This window comes from Chiloscyllium punctatum, chromosome 24, assembly GCF_047496795.1.
Source record: "Chiloscyllium punctatum isolate Juve2018m chromosome 24, sChiPun1.3, whole genome shotgun sequence".
In the NCBI taxonomy this organism is placed as follows: Eukaryota; Metazoa; Chordata; class Chondrichthyes; order Orectolobiformes; family Hemiscylliidae; genus Chiloscyllium; species Chiloscyllium punctatum.
The window spans coordinates 66,038,174-66,066,021 of record NC_092762.1 but is presented as its reverse complement, the minus strand read 5'-3'; the positions used below and the strand labels follow the sequence as shown (position 1 = coordinate 66,066,021).

General features: G+C 38.0%; 1 protein-coding gene across 8 annotated transcripts in view; it reads right to left on the bottom strand.

Annotated features, from left to right (window-relative positions):
• The window catches only part of LOC140494648 (protein unc-13 homolog A-like), a 425,496-nt gene that overhangs the window by 125,477 nt on the left and 272,171 nt on the right, over positions 1–27,848 (bottom strand). For all 8 annotated transcript variants that reach the window (XM_072594058.1, XM_072594057.1, XM_072594065.1 and 5 more), the window contains 6 exons: positions 27,061–27,230; positions 16,866–16,981; positions 15,668–15,831; positions 12,943–13,093; positions 3,500–3,568; positions 1,549–1,638 (listed from right to left, as the gene is read on the bottom strand). In XM_072594058.1, coding sequence (XP_072450159.1) covers positions 1,549–1,638; positions 3,500–3,568; positions 12,943–13,093; positions 15,668–15,831; positions 16,866–16,981; positions 27,061–27,230 — 760 coding nt within the window. The remainder of the gene's footprint in view (positions 1–1,548; positions 1,639–3,499; positions 3,569–12,942; positions 13,094–15,667; positions 15,832–16,865; positions 16,982–27,060; positions 27,231–27,848) is intronic.

The window sequence follows — 27,848 nt, the reverse complement described above, 5'->3', positions numbered from 1 at the left end:
AGTGCATTGAGTTTAGGAGTTGGGAGATCATGTTGCAGCTGTACAGGACATTGGTTAGGCCACTTTTGGAATACTGTGTGTAATTCTGGTCTCCCTGCTATAGGAAGAATGTTCTGAAACTTGAAAGGGTTCAGAGAAGATTTACAAGAATGTTGCCAGGTTGGAGGTTTTGAGCTATAGGGAGAGGCTGAATAGGCTGGGGCTATTTTCCCTCGAGCTTTGGAGGCTAGGGGTGACCTTATAGAGGTTTATAAAATCATGAGGGGCATGAATAGGTAAATAGATGAGGTCTTTTCAACAAGGTGGGAGAGTCCAAAACTAGAGGGCATAGGTTTAAGATGAGAGGGGGAAGATTTAAAAGGCACTCACACAGAATGTGGCACGTGTATGGAATGAGCTGTCAGAGGAAGTGGTGGGCTGGTACAATTACAAAATTTAAGAAGGATCTGGGTGGGTATATTAACATGAAGGTTTAGAGGGATGTGGGCCAAATGCTGGCAAATGGGATGAGATTAGGCTAGGATATCTGGTCGGCATGGGCAAGTTGGAGCGAAGGTCTGTTTCCGTGCTGTACACCCCTATGACGATATAACATCTTCCAAACTCACTACTACTATGATCTAGGAGGACAGGGGCAGCAGATAACTCATAGGGACATCACTACCTGCAAATTCCCCTCCAAGCTATTCACCAAATGGCTTTGGAAATATATCACCGTTCCTTCGGTGTTGCTGGGATAAATCTAGGAACACACTCTGGCACTGTGGGTATTTTAAGAAGACAGTTTAACACCACCTTCACAATAGCAACTAGAGTTGGATAGTAAATACTGGCCCAGCCATCAATACCCATCTGTCATTCTCAAATAGAAAAAAATCATGATATCTACACTCAGTTTCTTACATTACAGAAGGACTAGCAGTATGCAGAGATCTTTGTTTAGTCACAACTCAAGAGATTTAAATCATTTCCATTTTTATGGAACAGACCACAAGTGACACAACTGAATCAATAATCTGCAAGGTAATAATCTTGAAGAAATTATTTTGTCTGTCAAAGGGCAATTCCATTATTTTTCTTAGAGTTAACAGATACTTTTGCTTCTACACAATTTACATTAGGTAATTTATTTTAATGAGAGAGAGCCCATTGCCAAAAACAGCATAAATCTTCGCAGCCAACCAGAGGGATTGAAAAGACAGGAGCCAAATCATTCCTCTTCACCTGCTTGTAACAATACGTAAACAACTTTGAGCTAAAGCTTGAGCAAAAAATGTTCATTGTTAAGCTACTAAAAGTAGAACATTCAAAATTATAAGATGGCACAAAAGATTGTGAAAATTCGTTTTATGCTGGACATAATTTTCACTTGAAGCTTGTTGATCTTTTGTACCATTTTGATGAAGTTTTGGCAATGGAGTACAACCTAGCAGAAAGGTTAAAATGCCCCCACAATGTAGCTGTATTTTTCTTTTGCCTTGAGCAATATTTTTCTCTGTTCCAAATTAGGGCACCAGCATAGAATTAGTTTAACAAGTACTGACTTACCTTCATTCGAAAAAAGGTTATACTTGTTAAAAGATCAACTGTAGACTTTAAATCTTGTAGCCTTTCAGGACTGCTTGCTGGAAAATTATTCTATATAAAGGAAGTATTTTATTTGTAATTGCAAACTTTATACTTAAATAAAATACATTCAACCTTTACAGCATTACAAAGTGCACATTCCAATTGGGCACATTCTAGGAATTCAACACTTCAGATGAGTACATACTTCAACATTCTTGTTCCACAGATGAATTCAACTAAAGCAATAATTGTTGCAATTTCATTTGCTCCACTGTTCAGATAGTTTAACTTTCAAAGTGTTTATTTATGTTTTAAGACTAAACATACTTTTTAATCTTATCCATCCCAACTTTAGTGCAACTGTCAAGCCACATTAGCGTGGCTTCAAATCATTACATAATTCTTCAAGTAATAAACTAGATTACCTCCGTCTATCAAATTTCACTTCATGCATTGAGGAGAGGGTGTTAAAATATAAACCAATAACAGTAGAATTGTAAGGTATGATGTAAAATTGCTGTAGCACAAACTAGTTCCACAAGATAATTAATATAATCGTAGAACCCCTACAGTGTATAAAGAGGCCATTTAGCCCAACATGTCCATACCAACCCTCCGAAAAAGTACCTCACCCAGATCCATTCCTCTACCTAATGCACCTAACCGACACATCCCTGAACGCAATGGGTAATCTAGCATGGCCAATTCACCTAACCTTCACATCTTTGGACTGTGGGAGGAAACGGGAGCACCTGGAGGAAACCCACGCAGACACAGGGAGAATGTGCAAACTCCACACTGACAGTCACCCAAGTTTGGAATCAAACTCAGGGCCCTGGTGCTGTGAGGCAGCAGTGCTGCTGACCACTGAGCCACCATGGCACTCTACAACTTTGGATTAATTTAACATGCTCCAATAGAGTAGATCCAGTCAAGTTACAAAAACGAAATAGTAATGCCTTGTGGACTGGAAGAAACTAGACCATGAGGTAGGACTATATGGCCTTAAAATTGAACCCTATATTCTACTTTTGTCAGGTCCACAAGTGATGCTGTGCCCAATGACTCAAGGGGTTTGAAATACATTTAACTTTGCATTGTCTAAATAAGGAAGTAGATCCCCTTCAAATGAAATTGTGGAGCTTAATGCGTACTTCAGAACTTAGCACAGGTAGGAACTGTGAGATAGCTGCAATAGCAGCTTAATCAGTGATTCCTAAAGGTACTGTCAACCAAAAGATGTGTGCTTTGTTGAAATGTAAATTTATGTGCAACTGGGAAGACAGGAGCTACTCTAGGCCACTGCCACACTGGATTGGCCTCTCTTCCTCCCACTCTGCCAAGTCTGGCCTGAGGGCTTTGAAGTGAGCATCCCAAATTGGAAAGTTGCAGAATGGCAAATATGTATTATTATTTGGATGTAATAAACAGGGGTCTGCAACTGCTTCTCTTTGGCACTAAATTGTTGCAACACTCCCATAAAAACACAAATGAATATGTGTGGTACTGCAAGGAAATCTTAGGTGCAAAATATATCCATGATAATTCATTGAACACCTTCTACTTCAATGTCAAACTTAGTCAATATAATAGGTTAATACAGTCACAACAAAAACTTGCTCATTTCAACAGAAGCCCATTCACTCAAATGAGTATTTCAATTTGAAACACTAAACCTGACAAAGCACATCAGATTCTTTCTTTTCCTTTGTAACTATATTTTCTTTTACTGTAATCGGTTTGCTACTTTCTGAATCCAGTAAAATTTAAGTAACTTTCAAAAGGTTAATGTACATTGGCATATGCAGTTGTATCTTTTCTATAAAATTTTGAATTTCTATTCAAGACATTTACTCTTATTTTAATCATGACATAAGTGTGCTTAGATGGGAATAAAACATAGAAAACTTTATTTTGCATCAAAACTCACCCTATACATTGATAGATCAATACGAAGAGAATTGTGCAGTTGGTCTAGAAGTTTTACAAACCTCTCTTTCTGCAAGAGATAACAGAAATATTTTATTAATGATTTCAAACAAAAGGGTAGATTTTCAAACTGCCATCTGACTACTAAACACTGTTGTGGATCAACTATGGGTTTTAGAAACTGCTCAATTTTCATTTCTATTGATTTCACTGTGAACAAAATCTGTCCCTTCGGGGAAAAACAGGCAGTCATCTCTCATTAATAATTTACATATCGAAATAATAGCATATCCTCTTAATCAAAAGAAATTATTTGGAACAGATTATTCAGAATTGATTTAGAATGAAACACTCAGTCATTCACTACACAGAAGTTATAGAAGTAAACCCTGGGTTCATACACTTAATTGCTCCACTACTATATGACACTAACTTTTCTTTTTGTGGCTTCTCCACACGATCCATACATCCAAGACTCCACAGGGACTCTTTAATGGACTATCAGCCATTATGTTCTGCAGCAAAATCTCCTCTATTAATTTCATGGCAACATATTTGATTTGTAGCATTTAGTGTAGAATATTTAAACTTTTCAGTGATTTTTCTATCACATGCACAAATAACTCAAAAAAAAATTTAAGGCCACCTTGTCCAGCTAAAAATATGAATAAATGGGTTGTATGGCATTGAAATGCTTTAACTTAGGGAAGGGTACTAATAATATTGCTTGGTCAAATTGAACCTGCACTAAAGTTCATATGGTTACTGAAATTATTCAACATGCTTAAATAATGTTTGGATCATCATCACTCTGTCTTTAGAATAGTGTACCAATTTTAATTACTCTACACAGGGGGAAATATCAGATCATCAGCAAACCTCTAAAGACTATAAGCAATATTCTGATGTAATGATAGCTTTCAGGTATTCAAACTATTAACAATGAAACATTTATATCGTACTTTTACCACAGTGAGGAGAGGCTGTTTACCTTTAACATCAAAGCAGCATTTGACCAAGCATGACATCAGGGAGCCCTTGCAAAACTACAGGCAATAGAAATTGGATGGAAAATCTCCACTGCTCAGAGTCAAAAAGTGCACAAAGGAAGATGGCTGTGGGTTTTGAAGGACAATCATCTCAATCCCAGGATGCCACTGCAGGAGTTCCTCAAGGTAGTGTCCTCAGACTAACCATGTTCAGCTCCTTCACCAATGACCTTTCTCCATCATACATTTAGAGGTGAGGAAGTGTGACCATCAGCAAACAATGTTCAGCACCATTCACAGCATCCCACATAGTGAAGAGCAAGACCTCACTGTAGCAAGATCTGAACAACTTTGAGGCTTGAGCTTACAAGCAGCAAGTTACATTCTGATGACATATGCCAGGCAATTACCATCTCCAGCAAGAGAGAATATAACAATTAGCCTCAGACATTCAATGGCTTTACTACTGCTGGATTCCCCACTATCAACATTCTGGAGTTTCCATTGATCAGAGGCTGAACAGGACAAATTATACAAATATTATATGTAACAATGGAAGATCAGAAATTAGTAACTCTGTGGTAAGTAACTCACCTCCTGTTGCCCCAGTATCGGTGCACCATCTACATGGTACAAGGCAGAAATGTGGTGGAGTATTCTTCATTTGCCTGTATGAGTGCAGTTCGAAAAGCACTCCTGGGATTGAGACGATTGTCTTTCAAAACTACAGCCGTCTTCCTTTGTGAAAGTTTTGACTCTCAGCTTGACTGGCACCCCATCCATTATCTTTAAGATTCATACACTTTGCCAGCAATGCAGAGTGACAGCAGTGTACCATTTACAAGGATCCTCAGACAGCCCTTCAAGTACATGACCTCCACCATCTAGAAGGACAATGGAAGTGATTGCATGGGAACATCACCATCTGCAAGTTTCCCTCCAAGCCACTCACTATCCTAACTTGAAATTAAATCACCAGATTTTCACTATCACTCTTTCAAAATCCTGGAACTCAATCCCTAACAGCACTATACACAGGTCTGCAGCTGTTCAGTAAGGCAGTTCATCACCAGCTTCTTCTCCAGAGCAACTAGGGATAGGCAATAAATGCTGGCCTAGCCAGTCACATACATACCCCCCAAAGAAAGTAAAATGTTCCAAGGAATAAGAAAGTTCATTAACAGGTGTTACTTACTGACACTCTAGGAATTTTAAATAAAGATTATAAGAGATAGGATTTATAATCATCTGGAGAAGAATGTGTTGATTAGGAAAAGTCAACATGGTTTTGTGGAGGGTAGGTTGTGCTTCGCAAACTTTATTGAGTTCTTTGAGATGGTGACTAAACAGTTGGATGAGCAGTTGCTGTGGTGTATATGGATTTCAGTAAAGCGTTTGATAAGGTTCACCAGGGTAGGCTATTGCACAAAATAGGGAGGCATGGGATTGAGAGTGATTTAGTGGTTGATCAGAAATTGACTAGTTGTAAGAAGAGTGGTGGGTGATGGGAAATGTTCATCCTGGAGTTCAGTCACTAGTGGTGTGCCACAAGGATCTGTTTTGGGGCCACTACTGTTTGTCATTTTTATAAATGACCTGTATGAGGGTGTAGAAGGATGGGTTAGTAAATTTGTGGAAGACACAAAGGTTGGTGGAGTTGTGGACACTGTGGAAGGATAGTGCAAGTTACAGAAGGACAAAGATAAGCTGCAGAGCTGGGCTAAGAGGTGGCAAATGGAGTTTAATGTGGAAAAGTGTGAGGTGATTCACTTTGGAAGGAGTAACAGGAATACAGAGTACTGGGCTAATAGTAACATTCTTGGTAGTGTAGATGAGCAGAGAGATATCCGTGTCCATGTACATACATTCCTGAAAGTTGCCACGTAGGTTGATAGGATTGTTAAGGCTGCATACGGCGTGTTAGCTTTTATTGATAGAGGGATTGAATTTCGTGGCCACAATGTCATGCTACAAATGCACAAATCTCTGGTGCAACTGCACTTGGAGTATTGTGTACAGTTCTGATCACCGCATTACAGAAAGGATGTGGAAGCTTTGGAAAGGGTTCAGAGAAGACTTACTACTTGCCTGGTACGGAAGGAAGGTCTTACGAGGAAAGGCTGAGGGACTGGAGGCTGTTTTTGTTCAAGAGAAGAATATTGAGAGGTAACTTAATTGAAACATATAAAATAATCAGAGGGTTTGATCGTGTGGACAGTGAGAGCCTTTTTCCATGGATGGTGATGGCTAACACAAGGGGACATAGCTTTAAATTGAGGGGTGATAGATATAGGACAGATGTCAATGGTAGTTTCTTTATTCAGAGCATAGTAGGGCCGTGGAACGCACTGCCTGCAACAGTAGTAGACTCACCAACTTTATGGGCATTTAAATGGTTACTGGATAAACATATGGATGAAAATGGAATAGTGTAGGAAAGATAGGCTTCAGACTGGTTCCAATGATTGGCCCTTGATGTTGCACCAAAGAGCCTGTACTGTGATGTAATGCTCTATGCTCTATTAATCACCTTCTACTACATCAGCATGGACCAGCAACAGGCCACAATATACTAGAATAGTCACAACTGGACAACCACCTTTCTAAAATAAACTGTGATAACAATGGCATGCGAACATGACCCAATGTTCCCCTACACAAGGGTCAATCTTGACTTGGAGCATTCTGCTATTTTATCCCAACACATCTCCTGAACCAAAGCTTGAGAAGCTGACAAAGTTGGTGTGTGGAGAATGCAATCATTTAACTACTTACCTGGGGGCTACATCTAAGTGTATCATTTAATAACATATTTATTCATTAAAGTAACTTATGAACAAAGGCATTTAAACAGACATGTCCCTATGCCATGATACAACCATGATCAATGGGAAAACCATTCTTAGCCCAGGTGCCTTATTTTGTCACATTTATTCAATCAAAAAGAGTCAATAGTCACTTATTTTATGAATAATCAAGATGCACTTTTGCTGTGAATTTTAATTTTATGCTTCCTGCCAGTTACATGATAACAAAGTGAAATATGTTTACGAAGCCATCTGGAAAGTCAATTTTCAATGGCAGCCTTATTATGTGGCTGAGGTTTACATAACGCAAACAGCTTCTGCGATACTCAGAAAGACAAATAGGGTATCACAAACCATACAGTGCACAATTTCTAAAGAGCAGAATGAAAATCTGAGTGCACATGGTGATGTATTTCAGTTCAGTCACCATGCTACAGAAATCTTCCCCACTACAAATGAGAATGAGATTAGTCACTTGGGTGATGTCATATAAACCAGTCAGTGCCAAAAAGAGTTAACTGACATTGTGCAAAAAGCTCTGCACATCAAGAAATGTAAAAAAACTGCTCAAGGGAAAAGCTTACTAGTTTTAGGTATTTCAGTGTTCTGTGTAGTATTTTGTGCGCAAGTTAAACCTGATGTCTCACAAGGCACTATCAAGTATTTTTAGCTATTAAATATCATGTAAGAAAAAAATACATTTTGTTTATCTAGACAGAGCTGATCTCCCACAGAAGCTTTTGTATGAGCATCCTTCCCCATTTTATACAGCAGTATGTAAATAGTCCAACTCAGAAAGGGACTATACTGGACCTGGTGTTAGAAAATGAGCCAGGCCAGGTGGTTGAATTTTCAGTAGGAGAATACTTTGGGAATAGTGATCACAATTCCGTAAGTTTTAGGCTACTTGTGGACAAAGACGAGAGTGGTCCTAAAGGAAGAGTGCTAAATTGGGGGAAGGCCAACTATACCAAAATTCAGCAGGAACTGGGGAATTTGGATTGGGAGCAGCTGTTTGAGGGTAAATCCCCGTTTGATAATCAGGAAGCTTTTAAAAATAAGTTGATTAGAGTGCAGGACAGACATGTCCCCATGAAAATAAGGGATAAAAATGGCAAGATTAGGGAACCATGGATGACAGGTGAAATTGTGAGACTAGCTAAGAGGAAAAAAGAAGCTGTCTTGTCTCCCAGCTCGGCAAACAGAACCACAACAACGAGCACCCGAGCTACAAATCTTCTCCCAAACTTTGAATACATAAGGTCTAAGTGACTGAAAACAGATGAAGTTTTGGAAGAATATCAAAGTAGGACCAATCTGAAATTAGGAATTAAGAGGGCTGAAGGGGGTCATGAAAGACTTTTAACAAATAGGGTTAAGGAAAAGCTCAAAGCCCTTTATTCGTATATAAGGATCAAGAGGGTAACTAGAGAAAGGGTTGGCCCACTCAAGGACAAAGGAGGAAAGATTTGCGGGGAGAGAAAATGGTTGAGTTTCTTAATGAGTACTTCGCATTGGTATTCACAGAGGAGAGGAACATGGCGAATGTTGAGGATAGGGATAGATGTTTGATTATTCTAGGTCAAGTCGGCATAGGAGGGAGGAAGTGTTGGACATTCTAAAAGGCATTAAGGTAGACAAGTCCCCAGGTCCAGATGGGATCTATTGCAGGTTGCTGTGGGAAGCAAGAGAGAAAATAGCTTTGGCCTTAACAGATTTCTTTGCAGCATCCTTGCACATGGGTGAGAATTTCTAATGTTGCCTCCTTGTTTAAGAAGGGTAGTAAGGATTATAGACTGGTGACCCTGACTTCAGTGATCGGCAAGCTGCTGGAGAAGATACTAAGGGATAAGATCTATTTATATTTTGAAGAAAACAGGCTTAGCAGTGATAGGCAGCATGATTTTATGCAGGGAAGAGCATGTCTTATCAACTTAATAGAATTCTTTAAGGAAGTGACAAAGTTGATTGATGAAGGAAGGGCTGGAGATATCATATACATGGACTTTAGTAAAGTATTTGATAAAGTCCGCATGGTAGGCTGATGGAGAAAGTGAAGTCGCATGGGGTCCAGGGTGTACTAACTAGATGGATAGAGAACTGGCTGGGCAACAAGAGACAGAGAGTAATCGTGAAAGGAGTTTCTCAAAATGGAGAACTGGGACCACTGTTGTTTGTGACATACAACAATGAGCTAGAGGAAGGTATAGGTGATCTGATGAGCAAGTTTGCAGATGACACTAAGATTGGTGGAGTAGCAAATAGTGAAGGGCATTGTGAGAGAATGCAGTAGAATATAGATAGATTGGAGAGTTGGGCAGAGTAATGGCAGATGGAGTTCAATCCGGGCAAATGTGGGGTGATGCATTTTGGAAGATCCAATTCTAGAGTGAACTATACAGTAAATGGAAAAGTCTTTGGTAAAATTGATGCACAGAGAGATCTGAGTGTTCAGATTCCATTGTACCCTGAAGGTGGCAATGCAGGTCAATAGAGTGGTCAAGAAGGCATATGGCATGCTTTCCTTCATTGGACTGGGTAATTGAGTACAAGGATTGGCAGGTCGTTACACTTGAATAGGACTTTGGTTCAGCTACATTTGGAATACTGCATGTAGTTCTGGTCATCATAGTACCAGAAGGATGTGGATGCTTTGGAGATGGTGCAGAGGAGGTTCACCAGGATGTTGCCTGATATGGAGGGCTGAAAAATGTGTTGTTGGAAAAGCGCAGCAGGTCAGGCAGTATCCAAGGAGCAGGAGAATCGACGTTTCGGGCAGAAGCCTTTCTTCATAATATGGAGGGCGCTAGCTATGGAGAGAGGTTGAGTTGATTAGGATCATTTTCATTAGAAAAATGGAGATTGAGGGGGGACCTGATTGAGGTCTTCAAGATCATGAGAGGTATTGACTGGGTGGATAGCAAGAAGCTTTTTCCCAGAGTGAGGGACTCAATTACTAGGGGTCACAAGTTCAAAGTGAGAGGGGAAAGGTTTAAGGGAAATATGCATGGAAAGTTCTTTACAGAGGGTGGTGAGTACCTGGAATGTGCTGCCAGTGGAGGTGATAGAGGCTGGCAGGATAGCACAATTTAAAATGTATCTTGACAAATACATGAATGGGCAGGAAGCAGAGGAATACAGATCCTTGGAAAATAGGCAACAGGTTTAGATAGAGGATCTGGATCGGCACAGGCTTGGAGGGCTGAAGGACATGTTCCTGTGCTGTAATTTTCTTTGTTCTTTCTTTTTTTTTGGGGCTAATGCCAGGGAGAAGGATTGGAGGCAGTGAATCTAAGGCATCATCCTAGATGTTTCCTGTGAATGACCACAATATTAAACATGGTCCAATATCTTCCGGTATCTCAAAATATTTTAAAAGGCAACTCTTTATTAGTACTTCAAGTATGCCAGAAATGTACAGAGGATTAAGTCTGTGGTAGAATGAGAACTATACAAAAATGTAGAAATGGAGTGCTTGCAAATTTTTCAAGACATATTGCTTGTCTTAAACTAAATGCTAATAGTGGTGTATTTTGCCTTATGTGTGGACTATTGATCAAAAAAAGCAACAACCTTGGAATTCAAAATATCAAAATCATGCATATTTACATCCAATTTTCTCATTATCGAGTTGGACCGAAGGGTCTGTTTCCATGCTGTATGTTATTACAACTCTGACATTATGATGCACAAAATTCGTTAAAAATATTGAGACTCAAATCACAAAGGAACAAAGAAAGATAGATCATAAACTATTGAATTTGGTGCTTAAAGTAGTAAATTGATATTTATTAAGGTGGTATGAAATTTGTAAAATATTCATTTTAACAAATTTAGTCTAAAGAATGTCTTATAAATTATTACTGTAATATATAGAATGATAAATGTGTATTTCAGTGACTGTATAAATTCAGATAAAATGGGTTGCAAATAAGCTATGAATTTTTTATTAACCTTTCTTAACACCGATCTTGAGACAGCATATCAATTTAAATAGTAATTTGTGAGAGGAAAGGAAAATCAAATCTATAAAACCTAACAGCTAATTGGTAATTTTTCTGGGAACTGATTTCCAAAATGACTAAGAATACAAATAACAAGTTACAACATGGATGTGGCAGTGGGGGTTCTGAAAATAGCTGTAAGATTTTATTGACTGATTGGCACTTCGCGCTAACTTTGGAAAAAATGAAACGAGAGTGAGTGTGGGATGAGCTGAATTGCTCTTTCAGAGACAACATTGACTTGCTGGGCTGATGGACTCCTGCTATGCTGTACTAAGCTATATTTTGATAATAATCTAACATGCATTGTTTTCTCTGAATCAGAGCATTCAGAACAGAGATGTTATGGCAAGTATTGCCATGCGCACAGATTTCACACTAAGGAACACAGAGGCACTTGCACAGCATCCTTTGCCAAAATGCCCATTGGCCCTTTTGCATATAGTACTGCTGATATTAACATTCAACACTTGGATCTGGAGTTTGCTCAATCAGCACAACCAATAAAGTTAAACCTGAAAGTGCACTCAATGTTACATCCAATCTGCCATATCAAGTTATTCCCAAATAATCTCCCAACCCCATTTGAGCATGCCCAAATTTAAAACTGGCCAAAGTCCATAGAGGCAAATTGGGGCCCAAGGAAAGCAGTGCATCTGCACCAAATATTTCTTCTTTAAGGGTAAAAATAATCTCAACTAATTTTACTATCTTTCATGTCTATGTAGCATAGCATGTACAGCATCTGTAATCAGGGAAGTTTGCCAAAGTTTAATGTTACTTCAGCCATTTTAAAAAATGTTTTAAATTAAATAGAAAATAGAACTCAGGTCTCACTGAGATGAATGAGAAACAAAACTAATAAAACCTAATAAAACGTAAGAACAAAAACTAATTCCTACTGCACCAGACAATCTGGTTGTGTACAACCAACATGGAGTACACATTAAATCTGACAGAAGGGTTGACAGATAACCTTATAAGATCAAGGAGATTTGGGCACACTGTATTTATACATTCAACGTGCTTATGTCAAAACTTCTGCAATCACTTAAACCACAATTAGACTATTCCCAAATTACATGATCTCTGGGCTCAAACAAACTCGAGGCAATAGTATACAGGTAAAGGAGCACAATGTGTTCTGTCTTGTATTCTTGTATGGCTTGATCTCATGACTAGAAATGAATAAATTATTAACAATACACAACAAGCAGCTATATTATGCTATACTTCAAATGATGAACATAATTATCAATATGCTTTAAAAATTACTTCCAACGTACAGTAGAATTGTGGGTTTACATTAATATCTGTTTTTAACTTCTAGCCTATACATAGAAACAGGATAAAGGCTCCTATCAAATATAATTTCTTGATGAGCAAGTTCTGAAATCTTTTCTACCATTCTAACAATGTAAGTTGCAAATTGCCTATGGAGGTTTGATTAAAATTTCCCAATATTTATAGCAAGAAAAGAAAACTTGCACAAATCTAATACCAATCTTGCTGCCCAAAATCATATTTTGAGTATGTTAATAAAATTAGAAGTGAATTTCCTCAACTGTTACAGAACTTCTTAGAATACTTTACAAATACAGAAAAGCAATGTGAAAAATTTACTGCCCTGTTATTAATACATACCCCAAAATTGGAGGCTGAAAAACGATCAGAGGCAGATACATTGGTAGAGGCAGTGGTATGTGCATAGTAAGCATTGATATTTGCCAACAGAGTACTCATTACAGCTGGTACTCCAGGGCACATGTACTTTGAAGACAGGCAGGCAAAATGCCTACAAAAGTATAATAAAAATACAATAGTTAGAGCCAACAAAACATTTTTCTAAATTTTAATTTGTCTTTAAATACATAATATCCATTGAAGAGAAAAGCAATTCCAATAGGAATTTTAATTCTTAACAGCTGAACTATATAATTTAAAGCTTGAATGTTACCAATCTCAACTGGGTCTGTGACAAGTGGAACAGGTTGCCAACACCAACAAGACGTGTTTAAAAAATAGCTGAGAGAGAAAAAATCCAAGGGTATCTTGCTCAAAGCTTTTTCTGCAAAACAGTCAATGTGTTCAACACATGCACAGTGGTGAACAACTAACAGAAAATCTTTAAGAGAAGAAAAACCTGATAGGAACAGAAATAAGGAACTGGATCTTCCAAGGAGCCATAATCATCACTGGATTACTGCTCTAGCTGAACTTCCCTCAGCTGAACACCTCATCTTTCTTGTTGGGTCTTTAGATACTGGCTTTATGAGAAATGCAACAGCATACCTTGAAAAGCTCTGTCAAAGCAGGGTAAGAGAGGGCACAGTCAAGATTAGAGTGATGCTGGAAAAGCACAGCACATCAGGCAGCATCAGAGGAGCAGGAATGATTCCTGATGAAGGGCACCTGCCCAAAACATCAATTTTCTGCTCCTCGGATGCTGTCTGACCTGCTGTGCTGTTCCAGCACCACTCTGATCTTGACTCTGATCTCCAGCATCTGCAGTCCTCACTTTCACCTAAGACAGGGCACAGGCCTTTTTAACAGCACCAGCAGGCATTAGTAAAGTTTAAAGGATCAGTTTGAACATTAGAAAATGGATGAGTGGAAGAATACTGAAGAATGGGTGATTGATTGAATGAACGAATGAGTAAGGTGGATAGGGTGGGTAAAGTGGGAACTGGTTAAGTTGGAGGTGTGTATGGTGGTAGATGGATTTGGGAGAATATGGATAGTTAGGGAAGAGTTAGAGAGGTAGTCAAATGATCGAATGGAGTATCAGTTCTTGAATTAATCAAGACTTCTCTAACAGTTCCTGAGTAATTACTTGGGTATGTACGTTTGAAATATCTGAAGCCTGCAAATTTAGCTGAGAGTTGCAGATCATAGTATGAGTACTTCCACACAGATTCCCAATGTGCAACTCTGGTCATACAACCAATCTCTGTGACAGGTGAGAGACAAAGATCTGGGCCATTAGTGAATGTTAATTGGAGTTGTCAAACTATGCAATGGTGTCTTACTAGAGATTGGGAACCAGAAGTCTTGAAGGTAGGAAATAGAGGGGATGGTAGAGGGTTCTTTTTCATCCTGGAGGCCTGTGACCAACAGTGTGTAGCAAGGATCGATGGGATCCACTGACTTTTGTCATTTATGCAAATGATTTGGATATGAATACAGGAGGTACGATTTGTAAGTTTGCAGATGACACCAAAATTGTTGCATCATGGTAAGGTAAGTAAGGGCAGGATTTGATGGTAGGGATCTGGCAAGTGTTGCCAAATAAAGAGGCCTGGGGTGCAGGTACATAACTCTTTGAAAGTAGACTTACTAGTAGACAAGGTGGTCAAGGTGGCATTTGGCATGCTTACCTTTGTCGGTCAGTGCACTGAGTATAGGAGTTGGGGCATCATGTTGTGGCTGTACAGGACATTAGTGAGGCCATTTTTAAAATACTCCATTCAATTCTGGTCTCCCTGCTAGAGGACAGATGCTGTTAAACTTGAAAGGGTTCAGAAAAGATTTAAAGATGTTGTCAGGATTGGAGGGCTTGAGCTAAAAGGAGAGGCTAAATAGGTTTCTTTTTCTTGGAGCGTCGGAGGCTTAGGGGTGACCTTACAGAGGCTTATAACATCATGAGGGACATTGATAGGCGAAAAGCCAAGTTTTTTTCCCAGGGCAGCAAAGTCCAAAACTAGAGGACATAGGTTTAAAGTGAGAGGGAAAAGATTTAAAAAGGGACCTGACGGGTAACTTTTTCCATACAGAAGGTGGTGCACATATGGAATGAGGTGCCAGAGCAAGTGGCGGATGCAGATACAATTACAGCATTTCAAAGGCTTCTGGATGAGTATATGAATAGAATGAGTTTCGAGGGATATGGGACAAATGCTGCCAAATGGAACTAGATCAGTTTAGGATATCTGGTCAGCATGGATGAGGTGGACCGAGGGATCTGTTTCCATGCTTTATAACTTCATGACTCTAAGTCAACTCTTTGAGAACTCAAATGAAACGTTTTCATTGGCTATATTCTTTGACTCTGCACAGCTGAAATTCTTACTGCAAACAAACATCTCCTTAACAATCTCACTGTGCATATTACACTAGATGCCATATGCATGACACTACTGACATGAGAAGTTCTAGTCAAAGTATAATGTATTTAGTGAGAATCAAGGCAATATACAAATGTTTGTGAATATGTTAACATATTTTACAATCCTACAATAGGGCATCACTGCAACATCTTTGATCACATTGATGAATGAAACATTAACAGTGCATACTGATTGCCAGTGTTAAACAGATCATTTCACCCTTTCTTTCAAAAAGTATTCACTGAACACCTGCGTAAACTTACGTCATAGCCTGATAAATGGATTCTATGCCAAATCGCATTGCAAACTCATCCACTATTTCTTGGGCAGTTTCATCAAAATAAACCTTCCAGGCATCATCTCCTTTTGCATCTGGAATCTTCACCACTCCATTATTTTGTATATCGGTCAGGTAATGAAATTGATTCTGTAAGTATCAGAATACAAAAATCAATAATTCTAGTCAGTAAATCACAGCTAACACTGCGTATACAAAATGTAAAGCTGATTGACACTTTTAATTAAGGCATTATGTGAAGATTATTCCTCATCACTGGAACTATGTATTAAATATGCATATATGACTCATAGAACAATGTATTTGTGGAAGAGATGAAAATGAGTGGCTTTATTCATTCCAATTTGTGAAATCATCTGCAGTATACAAATGGAAGTTACAGTAATCAACCTCAAGTAAATCTGGTTCTGAACATTGGCACAAATGAGTGTGATATCAGCTGCACACTCCAGTTTTTAAAGAAATCAAGATTGCTAATAAGATCAAAAGCAAACTTTACCTAGAAAGAGAGGTCAAATTCTCCAGGAAAATTCTCCAAGCTTCATCAACAGTGAAATCAGAAAAATCTTAAGAATTACACTTCACCAAGAACAAATAAACCTAATCAAGAAATGCAGCTGTTGCTAAATAGTCTGAACAAACCAAGTCATTGTTAAATTAACTGAATCTAGAGACTAGGCTACTAATTTTGAATTGCTTCTCAAGTAGCACGTTTTTTTTACCATAAAAGGCGTGGCATTTATGGTTAATTCTAAAAGTAAATGTTGATAACTGAAGAAGGCGTTGATATCCATGATATTCCATATACATCACACCACTCTAAAAACATTGAATTAGCTAATGGGAAAAACCCATTTGTAACTGCACACACCCCGAAATTTGCGACAGAACCTTCCAAGAAAGGAACCTACATATCATTATGAGAGACTCTAAAATCTGGCACCGGTGACTTACAGAAAATATACTCTTAATATTCAAGCAATTTTTTTCAGTAGGATATATCAAAAAATGTCACTGGCTATTTATTTGTTGATAATTTTAACATTGGATTTTTCTTCTGTTCTTGACAAATGCAATATCTCCAATCTCTCAAGTCAAGAATAGATGCCATATTAAAGAATAAACAAAGAAACCCATGTAGCAACTCATGGGTGATGTATTACCTCATGAAGACATGTGTACTGAACATGATAGGGTGCTACTTTCTCTTCTCCTTTTATCTCCACACTAATATGTAGCCGGATGGCACCAGACACTGCAGATTTATCAGTACGCTTATCTAGATGTGGAAATTATCAACATAGTACAGAAAAATAAGTATCACAAGCATAATCACAGCCAAGGACTGAACCCAATTCATCAAGCTTTTATTGAAAAATGGAATAGGTTTGTGCTGGAGTATGTAATTTCAAAATATGCAGCTACAACTAGACCTCCAGAATTTATAATTTTATAATAAGCATCATAGGAATAATATTGGCAAAATATATCCATCTATATATACAACACCTAAATTATGATATCCATCACTGGAAAACTATACAAACACAAGATCGGCTATGAACATTTTGGATGGTGATGGGCTGCATGGCCTACTTTTGCTCCCATTTCCTATGTTCTTGTGCAAAGAAAACTTCTCATTTTGTTAAATGATCTTATTATGTCTTTGTACAATATATAGATGTATATTTTGCTTTATTTTGGTATTTTGAATTAAATGTTTATTATTAGAAGTAAGTTATCTAAATAATTGAAGAAAAACACATGGATACTTCTGGTAGTTTTGGGAAAAAAGTGAGTAAAGTTTTAAAAATGGTGCATGAAGTCCTTATTATTTTCATTTGATTTACTTCATCTCTGACTTGGGTAATTGTTTTTATTCACATTTATATTTTAAAAGCAATTGAACATTTTGATTAGACAGTGATATTTTAGCACATTTCTACAGAAGGATTTGTGTGAATGTATACAAAATATGTAGAGAAGCTCCCTGCATCTAATGATATATTTAACATAGAAAGCACATGCTTAGAGTATCCATGCTAGGTTTTCCAGAAATAGGTCACCAGTCCAACACCAAGGGCTTTAATCTGAGAGGCTCCATTCCACATCAACCATAGCTATTCAAAAGATTCTTTTCCTGGTACCATATGCTAAAGTGAATTGGAAAGATTTGCAGATTAATAATGAACTTGTTTGATCATGATATGAATTCATCTTCCAAGGTTGTCAAGCCTTAGGGCTTGAACTTTAAGGTAGGCTAGGGGACAGATTGTTCAAACCTCAGAAGGAAATTTAGGCAGTTAGAAGTGGATTCATTTCTTGCAAACCCATCACCAGCCATAACCCATGAGGATGGATTTAGTTAGTTAATAGCAAGACATCCACATCTCATTTGGCAGGATGTGAACTCAATAGCAGACAGTGACAGGCTTGCATGAAGATGTCTGAGGAAGATTATTGTTGCCCTGATAAATTAATTCCTGGAGTTTTACGCTGAGATCCTGGAACCCAGTGAGGGGCGAGAAGGGAAATGGGCCCATGATTGATAGGATAGGCAGCACAGAAGGAAGAAAATATGGCAGCTTGGGAGAGTTTCCCCTGATTGGCACATAGATCCTCCTGAATAAAGATGCCCAACCCTCCATTTTCTCTCACCTTTGTTCATGTAGCCTTTCTGCCTACTCCAGGCTGACTGCCACGCCAGACATGTTTTGGAATGGGTAGTGTATTATTCAAGGCAATAGGGCTGGTAACAATCGTAAGCAATCTTTATCTGTTTAAATTTGGCATGCAACCAGTCAATTTTGCAATGTCCATCCACCTAGCAAATGGTGAAAGTATGCTCAGGGGTGGGTGGTGAGGAAGTGGGCTAACCACCTGATTTATTTTACATGACCTCCCACCGACAAAGGTTGTTATCACCTGCACCTTAACACTGCAGAAGTTGATTTACCAATTTGACCAACTAGCCACATACAAGCACCTGCTTCCTTATAGCAAAGAAAATGCTACGCCCTTTAGTATATACAGCAAACAACTTAAAATAGCATTGGAGAAAAAAAAAATCCGCATGGCCTTCCAGCTGGTTTTTAAAATTGGAGAGAAAGAAAAAAAAAATCTATCTCATTCATTGATTATAATATAACTAAGTAGGGGATGTGGAGCTCATTGCATAAGAGCAAACATGTTTATTTTCTGAACAAGTTTATTCATCTTTTTGATCTCATATATGAAGATCTGTATACAACTCTATTTAGCATAAAATCCTTGCCACTTAAACTGATATGATAAAACCAGTTTAGCATTCTGATCTTCACTAAAATGCAAACGAAGCAGAGGGTTATGTATGTTTTAATATACAAAAGACATCAGCCTAACAAAATCCTTTGGTCCAACTCATCCCTGCCAACCAGATATACTCAACTGATCTAGTCCCAATTGCCAGGATTTGGCCCGTATTCCTCTGAGCCCTTCCTATTCATATACTCATCCAGATACCTTTTGAATGTTGTAATTGTACCAGCCTCTACCACTTCCTCTGGCAGCTCATTCCATACATGCACCACCCTCTGCATGAAACAAATGTCTCTTAGGTCCCTTTTAAATCTTTCCCCTCTTACGTTAAGAACTATGCCGTCTAGTTTTGGACTGCCCTACCTGCACAGCCACAACATGACAATCTCTATAAGGTCAGTCCTCAGCCTCCAAGGGAAAAAGGCCTCAGTCTACTCAACCTCTCTATTGCTCAAACCCTCCAATCCTGACAACATCCTTGTAATTCTTTTCTGAACCTTTTCAAGTTTAACATCTTTTTTGTAGTGGGAGGCCATAATTGAATAGTATTCTAAAAGTGGCCTCACTAATGTGCTGTACAGCTACAACATGCTGTCCCAACTCCTATACTCAATGCACTGACCAATGAAGGTAAGTGTGCCAAATGCCACCTTCACCACCCTGTCTCCACTTTCAAGGAACCTGCACCCTAGGTCTCTGTTTGACAACACTTGCCAAAGCCCTGCCATTAAGTGTACAAGTCCTGCCCTTACTTGCCTTACCAAAATGCAACACCTCACATTTATCTAAATTGAACTCCATCTGCTACTCCTCAGTCCATTGGCCCCTCTGATCAAGGACCCATTATACTTGGAGATAACCTTTTTCACTTTGGTGTCATCTGCAACCTTACTAACCACACCTCCTATATTCACATTCAAATTATTTACATAAATTACGAAAAGCAGTGGACCTAGCACCGATCCTTGTGACACACTGCTGGTCACAGGCCTCCAGAACAAAAAAGAACCCTCTATCACCACCCTCTGCCTCCTACCTTTCAAGCTAATTTTGTATCCAATTGGCTAGTTCTGCCTGGATTACTTTGCTAACTACTTCTCCCATGTGGAACACCTTGCTGAAGTCCACAGAGACAATGTCTATCATTCAGCCTTCATCAATCTTTTTCATCACTTCTTCAAAAAACTCAGTCAAGTTCACGAGACATGATTTCCCACACACAAAGCCATGTTGACAATCCTTAATCAGTTCTTGCCTTTCCAAATGCATGTAAATCCTGTCCCTCAGAATCCCCTCCAACAACTTACCTACCACTGACATCAGGCTCACCAATCTACAGTTCCCTGGCTTTTCCTTACCATCTTTCTTAAGTAATGGCACCACATTAGCCAACCTCCAGTCTTTTAGCATCTCACCTGTGGCTATTGACGATACAAATATCTCAGCAAGGGGCTTAGCGATCTCTTCCCTAGTTTATCACAAAGTTCTGGGATACATCTGATCAAATCCCAGGAATTTGTCCACCTTTATGCATTTTAAGACATCCAGCGCCATCTTCTCTGTAATATGGACACTTTTCAAGTTCTCTAGCTTCCATGTCTTTCTCCAAAGTAAATACTGACGCAAAATACTTGTTTAGTACCTCACCTGTGGTTCCACACATAGACAGCCTTGTTGATCTTTAAAGGGCCCTAATCTCTCCCTAGTTACTCTTTTGTCCTTAATGTATTTGTAGAATATCTTTGGATTCTCCTTAATCCTATTTGCCAATGATATCTCATGTCTCCTTTTTGCCCTCCTGATTTCCCTCTTAAATATACTCCTATTGCCCTTATACTCCTCTAGGGATTCACTCAATCCCAACTGTCTATATCTGACAAACACCTCCTTCTTTTTCTTGACCATGGCCTCAATTTCTCTACTCATCTAGCTTTCCTTACCAGGCTGGCCATTCGCACTAACAGGAATACATTGTCTCTGAACCTGCATTCTCTCATTTTCAAAAGGGCTTCCACTTTCTACCTGTCCATTTACATGCGAATAGCCTGTACCAATCAATTTTTGAAACTTCTTGCCGAGTACTGTTAAAATTGGTCTTACTCCAATTTAGAACTTCAACTTTTAGATCCGATCTATCCTTTTCCATAACCATTTTAAAACTAATAGAATTATGATCGCTTACACCACAGTGCTCCCCGTTGACACCTCAGTCACTTGCCCTGCCTTATTTCCCAAGAGAAAGTTAAGTTTTGCTCCTTCCCTAGTGGGTACATCCACACACTGAATCAGAAAATTTTCTTGTAACTCTTCATCCAGCCTGAACACTATAACGGAACGAATGTGTTTCAAATATTAAAATGCCCGACTATGCATACAGATATCAGAGATCTCTCTACATAATTGCTTCTCAATTTCCTGCTGACTATTGAGAGGCCTATAATACAATCCCAATAAGGTGATCGTCCCTTTCCTATTTCTCAGTCCCACCCATATAACTTCACTGGACATTTTCCCAGGAATATCCTCCCTAAGGATAGCCGTAATGTTATCCTTTACCAAAAATCCTACCTCCCCTCCTCTCTTGCCCATCTTTCTATCCTTCCCATAGCATTCATTCCCTAGAACATTTGGCTGCCAGTTCTGCCCCTCCCTGAACCACATCTCTGCAATAGCTATGATATCCCATCTTCCCAAACATACCTTTAGTTGATTTGCCTTACTGCCGAGGCCTTTTGCATTGAAATAAATACAATTTAATTTGTCAAACATACCTCACTTTCTGCCTTGCTCTTGCCTGCCTTGACTATTTAGGTTAGATTCCCTACAGCATGGAAGTAGGCCCTTCGGCCCAACCAGTCCACACCGACCCTCCAAAGAGTAACCCACACAGACCCATTTCCCTCTGACTAATGGACTTAACACTATGGGCAATTTAGCATGGCCAATTCATCTGGCCTGCACATCTTTGGACTGTGGGAGGAAACTGGAGCCATACAGACACAGGGAGAATGTGCAAACTCCACACTGACAGTCAGTCAAGGCTAGAATCGAATCTGGGACCCTGGTGCTGTGATGCAGCAGTGCTAACCACTGAGCCACTGTGCCGTAAGTTAAAGCAAATTAAATAGTCAAGGTAGGCAAGAGCAAGGCAGAGAATGAGGTAAGACTGATAAATTAAACTGTACTCCTCTGCAGTACCAGCCTCAGACTTCTCTTTTCTCACTATATCTTGGGGTTCCAGCTATTTACTAGTTTAAAGCCTCCTGTTTAGCACTAGCAAATCTCCTCAGTAGGATACTGGTACCCTTACAATTCAGGTGATTTATTGTAGCTTTATTCTTTGGCCTGTATTCCTCTGGAAATACACTTTCCTGTTTCTGTATGGGAAGCACGAGGCACATTAGAACTTAAGTAATTTTGAGTAAAAGTAACTCAGGTGCTGTGCTAAAATCAACAAAAAACCCCGCAAATTTCAATGGTATCAGGTTACCTTCCAGAGTTTTTAGACTGCATTCATGGGATTTTACTGTCATTGGCAAAGCTAGTAATTTATTGCCCATCCCCAGCTGTACTTGAGAAGATGATGGTGAGCTATGATGCAAGTATACTCTCAGTGCTGCTAGGAAAAGTAAAATCTTTTGATGTGAGAATAACTTTTAAAGAAACTGCAGACAGATGAAGCACTGTTAAAAAAAATCTATCATTTATCCAAGTACTGCTCCAGTTTCCTCTTTTCAGATAAAAGAATGTGTTCTCTCAAATGTTGACAGTAGCAGCAGAGAAAAAAAAATGGAAGATGGAAGAGGTAAATTACTCAAGAGAAACTGGGTTAATACATTTTTTGCTTCTCTTAGGCTGACTCCTTTTCACATATCAGCTTTGTAATGTTAAGAAAGCTATCACAGCTAAAATATTTTTACCAGTGACCTTGTAAATTATTTCCAATGTTACTAACTGGTTTCATCATTAATATATGTTTGTATTAACGCTGTGACAGATTAGTACTTTAGTACTTCCCAAACTGTGAACAAGGAAGTATAGTCCTAAAGGAACATGTGCCAAAGAATTAGGATACAAAATGCTGAGTTTCAGCTATAACAAATCCTTCAATTTTACTGATCTTTTATTGTTTTTGGTTGTCAAACAAAATAACTGCACTAAGGCCAGTATTCTGTCATCAAACCATCCTTTACTTACACGTGCATCTTACGTGACATCCAGCTAGCTTAGAGCCACCTCCTAGAGTGAACAGAACCCCTGATACTCCTGTTTATATCTGTTAGCCAGGATTCCCTGATTGGGGATTTTCCCTGATTTTCCCCAGGGCAGGATTGACTGGTATGAGGAGTCATAGTTTGAAGATATTAGGAGGAAGTTATAAAGGAGACGTCAGCGGTAGGTTCTTTATGCAGAGAGTTGTGAATGCATGGAATGCGTTGCCAGCTGTGGTGGTGGAAGCAGAGTCATTAGGGACATTTAAGCGACTGCTGGACATGCACATAGATAGCAGTGAGTTGAGGGGTGCGTAGGTTAAGTTACTATATTTTACATTAGGTTTAACCTCAGCACAACATCGTGGGCCAAAGGGCCTGTTCTGTGCTGTACTTTTCTATGTTCTATGCTCTATGGACAGGTTAACAGCCCCAGTGAGGGAACTTGTATTCTATGATATCCACCTGACTGACCTCATTCCAACCACTACACAAACAAGTGGGTATTTAAGTTATTTTGTTAGGCTGCTATCTTTTATATCTGTAACATAACTTTTGTACATGAAAATACATGGAAAGTATCTTTCCTTATTCAATATTCTATATCTTGTTTGTAGCAAATCTGAAAGAGATTACTTTTCCGTCTTTTCCTTTAACCGTTCAAAGAGAAACAGACCTAGCCAATCCTACCTGGGGAGACAATTGTATTATTGTTGGACAGTTAATTCAGAGACTCAGGTAATGTTCTAGGACAATAATTCCAATCCTGTCATGACAGATGGTGCAATTTGAATTTGTTAAAAATCTGGAAATAAGAGTTTAATGATGACCAAGAATCTATTGTCAATTGTCAGAAAAACCCATTTGGTTCACTAATCTCCTTGAGGGAAGGAAACTACAATACTCACCAGGTTTGGTTTACATGTGAATCCAGACCCACAGCAATGTGCCTGACTCTTAACAGCTCTCTGGGCAATTAGGGATGGGTAATAAATACTGCCTAGCCTGTGATGACCTCATTCCATGAATGAACAAAAGTAAAACAGAACTGCAAATCCCTGATACAATGAAATGATTCAAATACCAAAGATGATTCTAAAATTTAGAGCTCTGAATTCCAGAGTGATACTTAAATAAACTGTTTTTTTTCACAGAAAGGAGGTTAAGTTTTTAAATGATAACATAATTGGATTTGAAACTGTGGATTATTATTTCTGTTTATTATTTATTTTGGATAGCATTAGAGGTCATACTCATTAAATTGATATAGTGAAATTATAAATAACTCCTTCCTCATCTCCAACAAATACCGAGAGAAAGCAGCTAGTGTCTTGTGAGTCAATAGAACCATACAATGGGCAAATAGGTGGTATGCAAATATATTTCAAAGTTAGCTTTGGGATAAATAACTTCATTATTTTTGTCATGCCATAATAAACCCTTGCATCTGTGCATTAATACGAGGCTATTTTGTTTCCAGACCATCTAGATCATTCCATTATAGATCATTAAAAATAATACAAGAGAGACTGTGGAATTTAATTGCTGTAATGTGTTTATTTCCATAAGGGCCTAACAGGTGGTTAGTTATTGTTTGTCAAACAATAGTGTCTATGTAGTATGATGAAATTTTTGTTTAAATGTTAAATGAAAATGATTCAGAACAATTTATGAACTATGAGAAACAGAAGGTAAAATGAGCTTAAAAGGAATGCAAAACATCTTACCATGTGAAAGGATGATCATGTGCAAACTCTTCTTAAAGAAACAAATGTTCTATTTCAATACGAAGACTAAGCAACCTAATTAAAGATCATATATGCTGAACAGAACTTATCAGAAAATGAGGTTTTTTTTATGTTACTGAAAGCATCTGTGTGAGCAAACTGAATAAAAGTAGTGATGTAATCGCAAAGTATTTAGTTCGCTGTCTTAGACTATTAAGGTCATATCCACCGAAAGTTGGAAAATATGGTACATTAGCAGTCTAAGAGAAAGAAATTGACCTGAATTATACTAGATCATTTGAATATTACATGTAAGAAAATTCTTCCACTGTTAGAAAATTCTGATCACTTTCTATCAGTAATAAAATGCACATAAGCGGTCCATAAGAGAAATTTCAATCATCGGGTAAATAATGAGCTCAACGATGAAATCTAAAAATAAATTAGAATTCTCTCTATCAAGTACCCGTACAACTTGATGGAAAATGTTCACTTATTGCCTCATATTTTCTTGTCACGTTGAGTAAAGTTTACACTGAATTTAGTTTTATTTTTACAATGCAAAACCTTTCATTAATACATAGTATCATTGATACTATGCATATTATAATATTGTCAAGAGTGGCATTGTTAAACACCTTACCATGACCAACTCTACAATAACCTACTACTAACTGTAAAGGCTAGGTCAGCAATGTTCAAAAGTAACAATAAATGTTGCCAAAGCATAATGAAATTCATGGTATAATTGAAACATAAAAAAAACAAATTAATTTAGTACTCTCTAAATAAAGTAACATAAAAATATTAACTAATGTACTTCTATAACACTACAACAACAAACAGTATTTATTAACAACACCTAGGCCTCCAGCCTGATACAGATACTCAAAAGAAATTCACTGACAGTATTCTCAACAAACAAAATTAAAATGGGGCTAGGTGTGCTTTATCTCACTGGAGTTTATGGTATTGGCAACCACCCCTTGGTTCAAGGCTTGATCATCATGGAGCCTTCTTATTGGTGAAACACTACAAAAGTTTTCTCCAGATTCTGACACGGAATTTCTAACTTACTATAAAGATTATTGGATAAGCTATTACCAGGTTATCAAGATATACCCGCTATTGGTGCTGAGAAGTATTCCTCAATGGTCATCGTTTCTCAAGCGGCCTAGTGCAAGTCAGAAATTTATAACTGAAGAAGTTCAAAAGTATTCTTAAATAGCACAATGTGCAAGGCCAAAATACAGTGGACCACCACATCCCAAACCAGTGACCTAACCAAACTGAATGTTTATATATACTTATTTTAGTTGAAATAGTATTTAAGTCATTTATTTTAAACTATAGTTCTATTTACATTTAATTATGCAGTATAAACTCTCATACATTTGGAGGTTTTAAATGTATTTTGTTTTAATAAGCATCTACTTAGCGAAAATCCTGAGACAGATGCTATTCTATTGAAGTTTAAAACGGATATTAAAGCCTTTCATCAATAAAATTTGATTGAGATGTTGATACTTTACATTAGATATTATCTCTTGACCTTTATAGATGACATGCAGACTAGTATATGATCTTTAATTTTCTTTGAGCTTGTTCACTACAGGCACACACTTTAAAAAATTAAAAACCTGTATGGCAATGAATCTCAGGTCTTGTAGCATTTTCTTTTGACTGTGTTCACAGCAATATTCAGACTTTAAAACAGTAACTGAAAAAGGAAATAAATACAAATAAAAAATTCAACACATTTGTCATACCAGTTGAGAGGTCTGCATAACATATTCTACACAACGCTTTGAAAAAAATATGTTCTATAGAGAATGTATCGACAATATCTTCACATTTCATAGTTATATCCCTACTGTTAGCCATCTCATCGTGTGTTATTTCAGGGGAGGAGATTGGTCAGAGGCATTCACTTTTGCCTGGCCATCATCACATTATTGTCGTACAAGAGCTGTACACTTTGGGGATGTGTGCAACTAGGCAACTTCCACTTTTACATGGATAATGTTGCATTCTTAATTATTATCCATTTAGATATACCTTGAGAACAAGATTACCAGAGTAAATGGGAAGCTAAACAAGGGAAAGCTAAACATTGTCCTTACCTAGATTATACCATACATCCATTTCTCCACTGAGGGTTCGAACTTCAATGATGGTCTGGCCCAAAAAATCATCAGATTCCCGTTTAAACCTTTGTTTTACACGTGACTTAATGTCATCATCTTCATCCCACACTCGTACTTTTATTCGATCAGAGGAGTTGTGACATTCACTGAAACAAAACAATGGTTATTTTCGGAATCAATAAGGTTTGTTTTACTATTTGTTTCGCAGTTTTAGATTTTCAAATAGATTAAAATAAAATTTTCAACAAGCTAACCAAGGGTCATTCATACAATTTCAAATAAATTGGGTGCTCATCTAATCGGGGCTAAATGAATGAGCACAGCTAGCTCAGATTCAGAAGTATGAAATAGCTGAGAACAAGAAATAGGAGGACTAGAACACATGGCTTGTCATTCAATATGATCATTAAATATTCTTTGGCTTCAACTCCACTTTCCTGTCCAGATCCCAAAAATGTGCTACTTTTCTAGTGTTGATAACTTTCAGCTGTTGGGTGCATTACGGAAAACTCAAAGATAGATATGAACCTGCAATGACAGTGAGTTTCCAAGCTCAAGAGGTTTAAAGTTATTCATTGACAATTGAGCATTTTGCTATGAGGAGAAAGGTACCTAGTCATCTTAAGCCACATATACACTTGTAACTAACTAGGTAAATGGTAATTATGGGAGAAACCTGAAGGTATATCTTCATTCCAGTCTCTTGGAAATAAAATAATTTGCGTTTTTTTAATTTGCTCATGGGACATGTGTGTAGGTAGCTA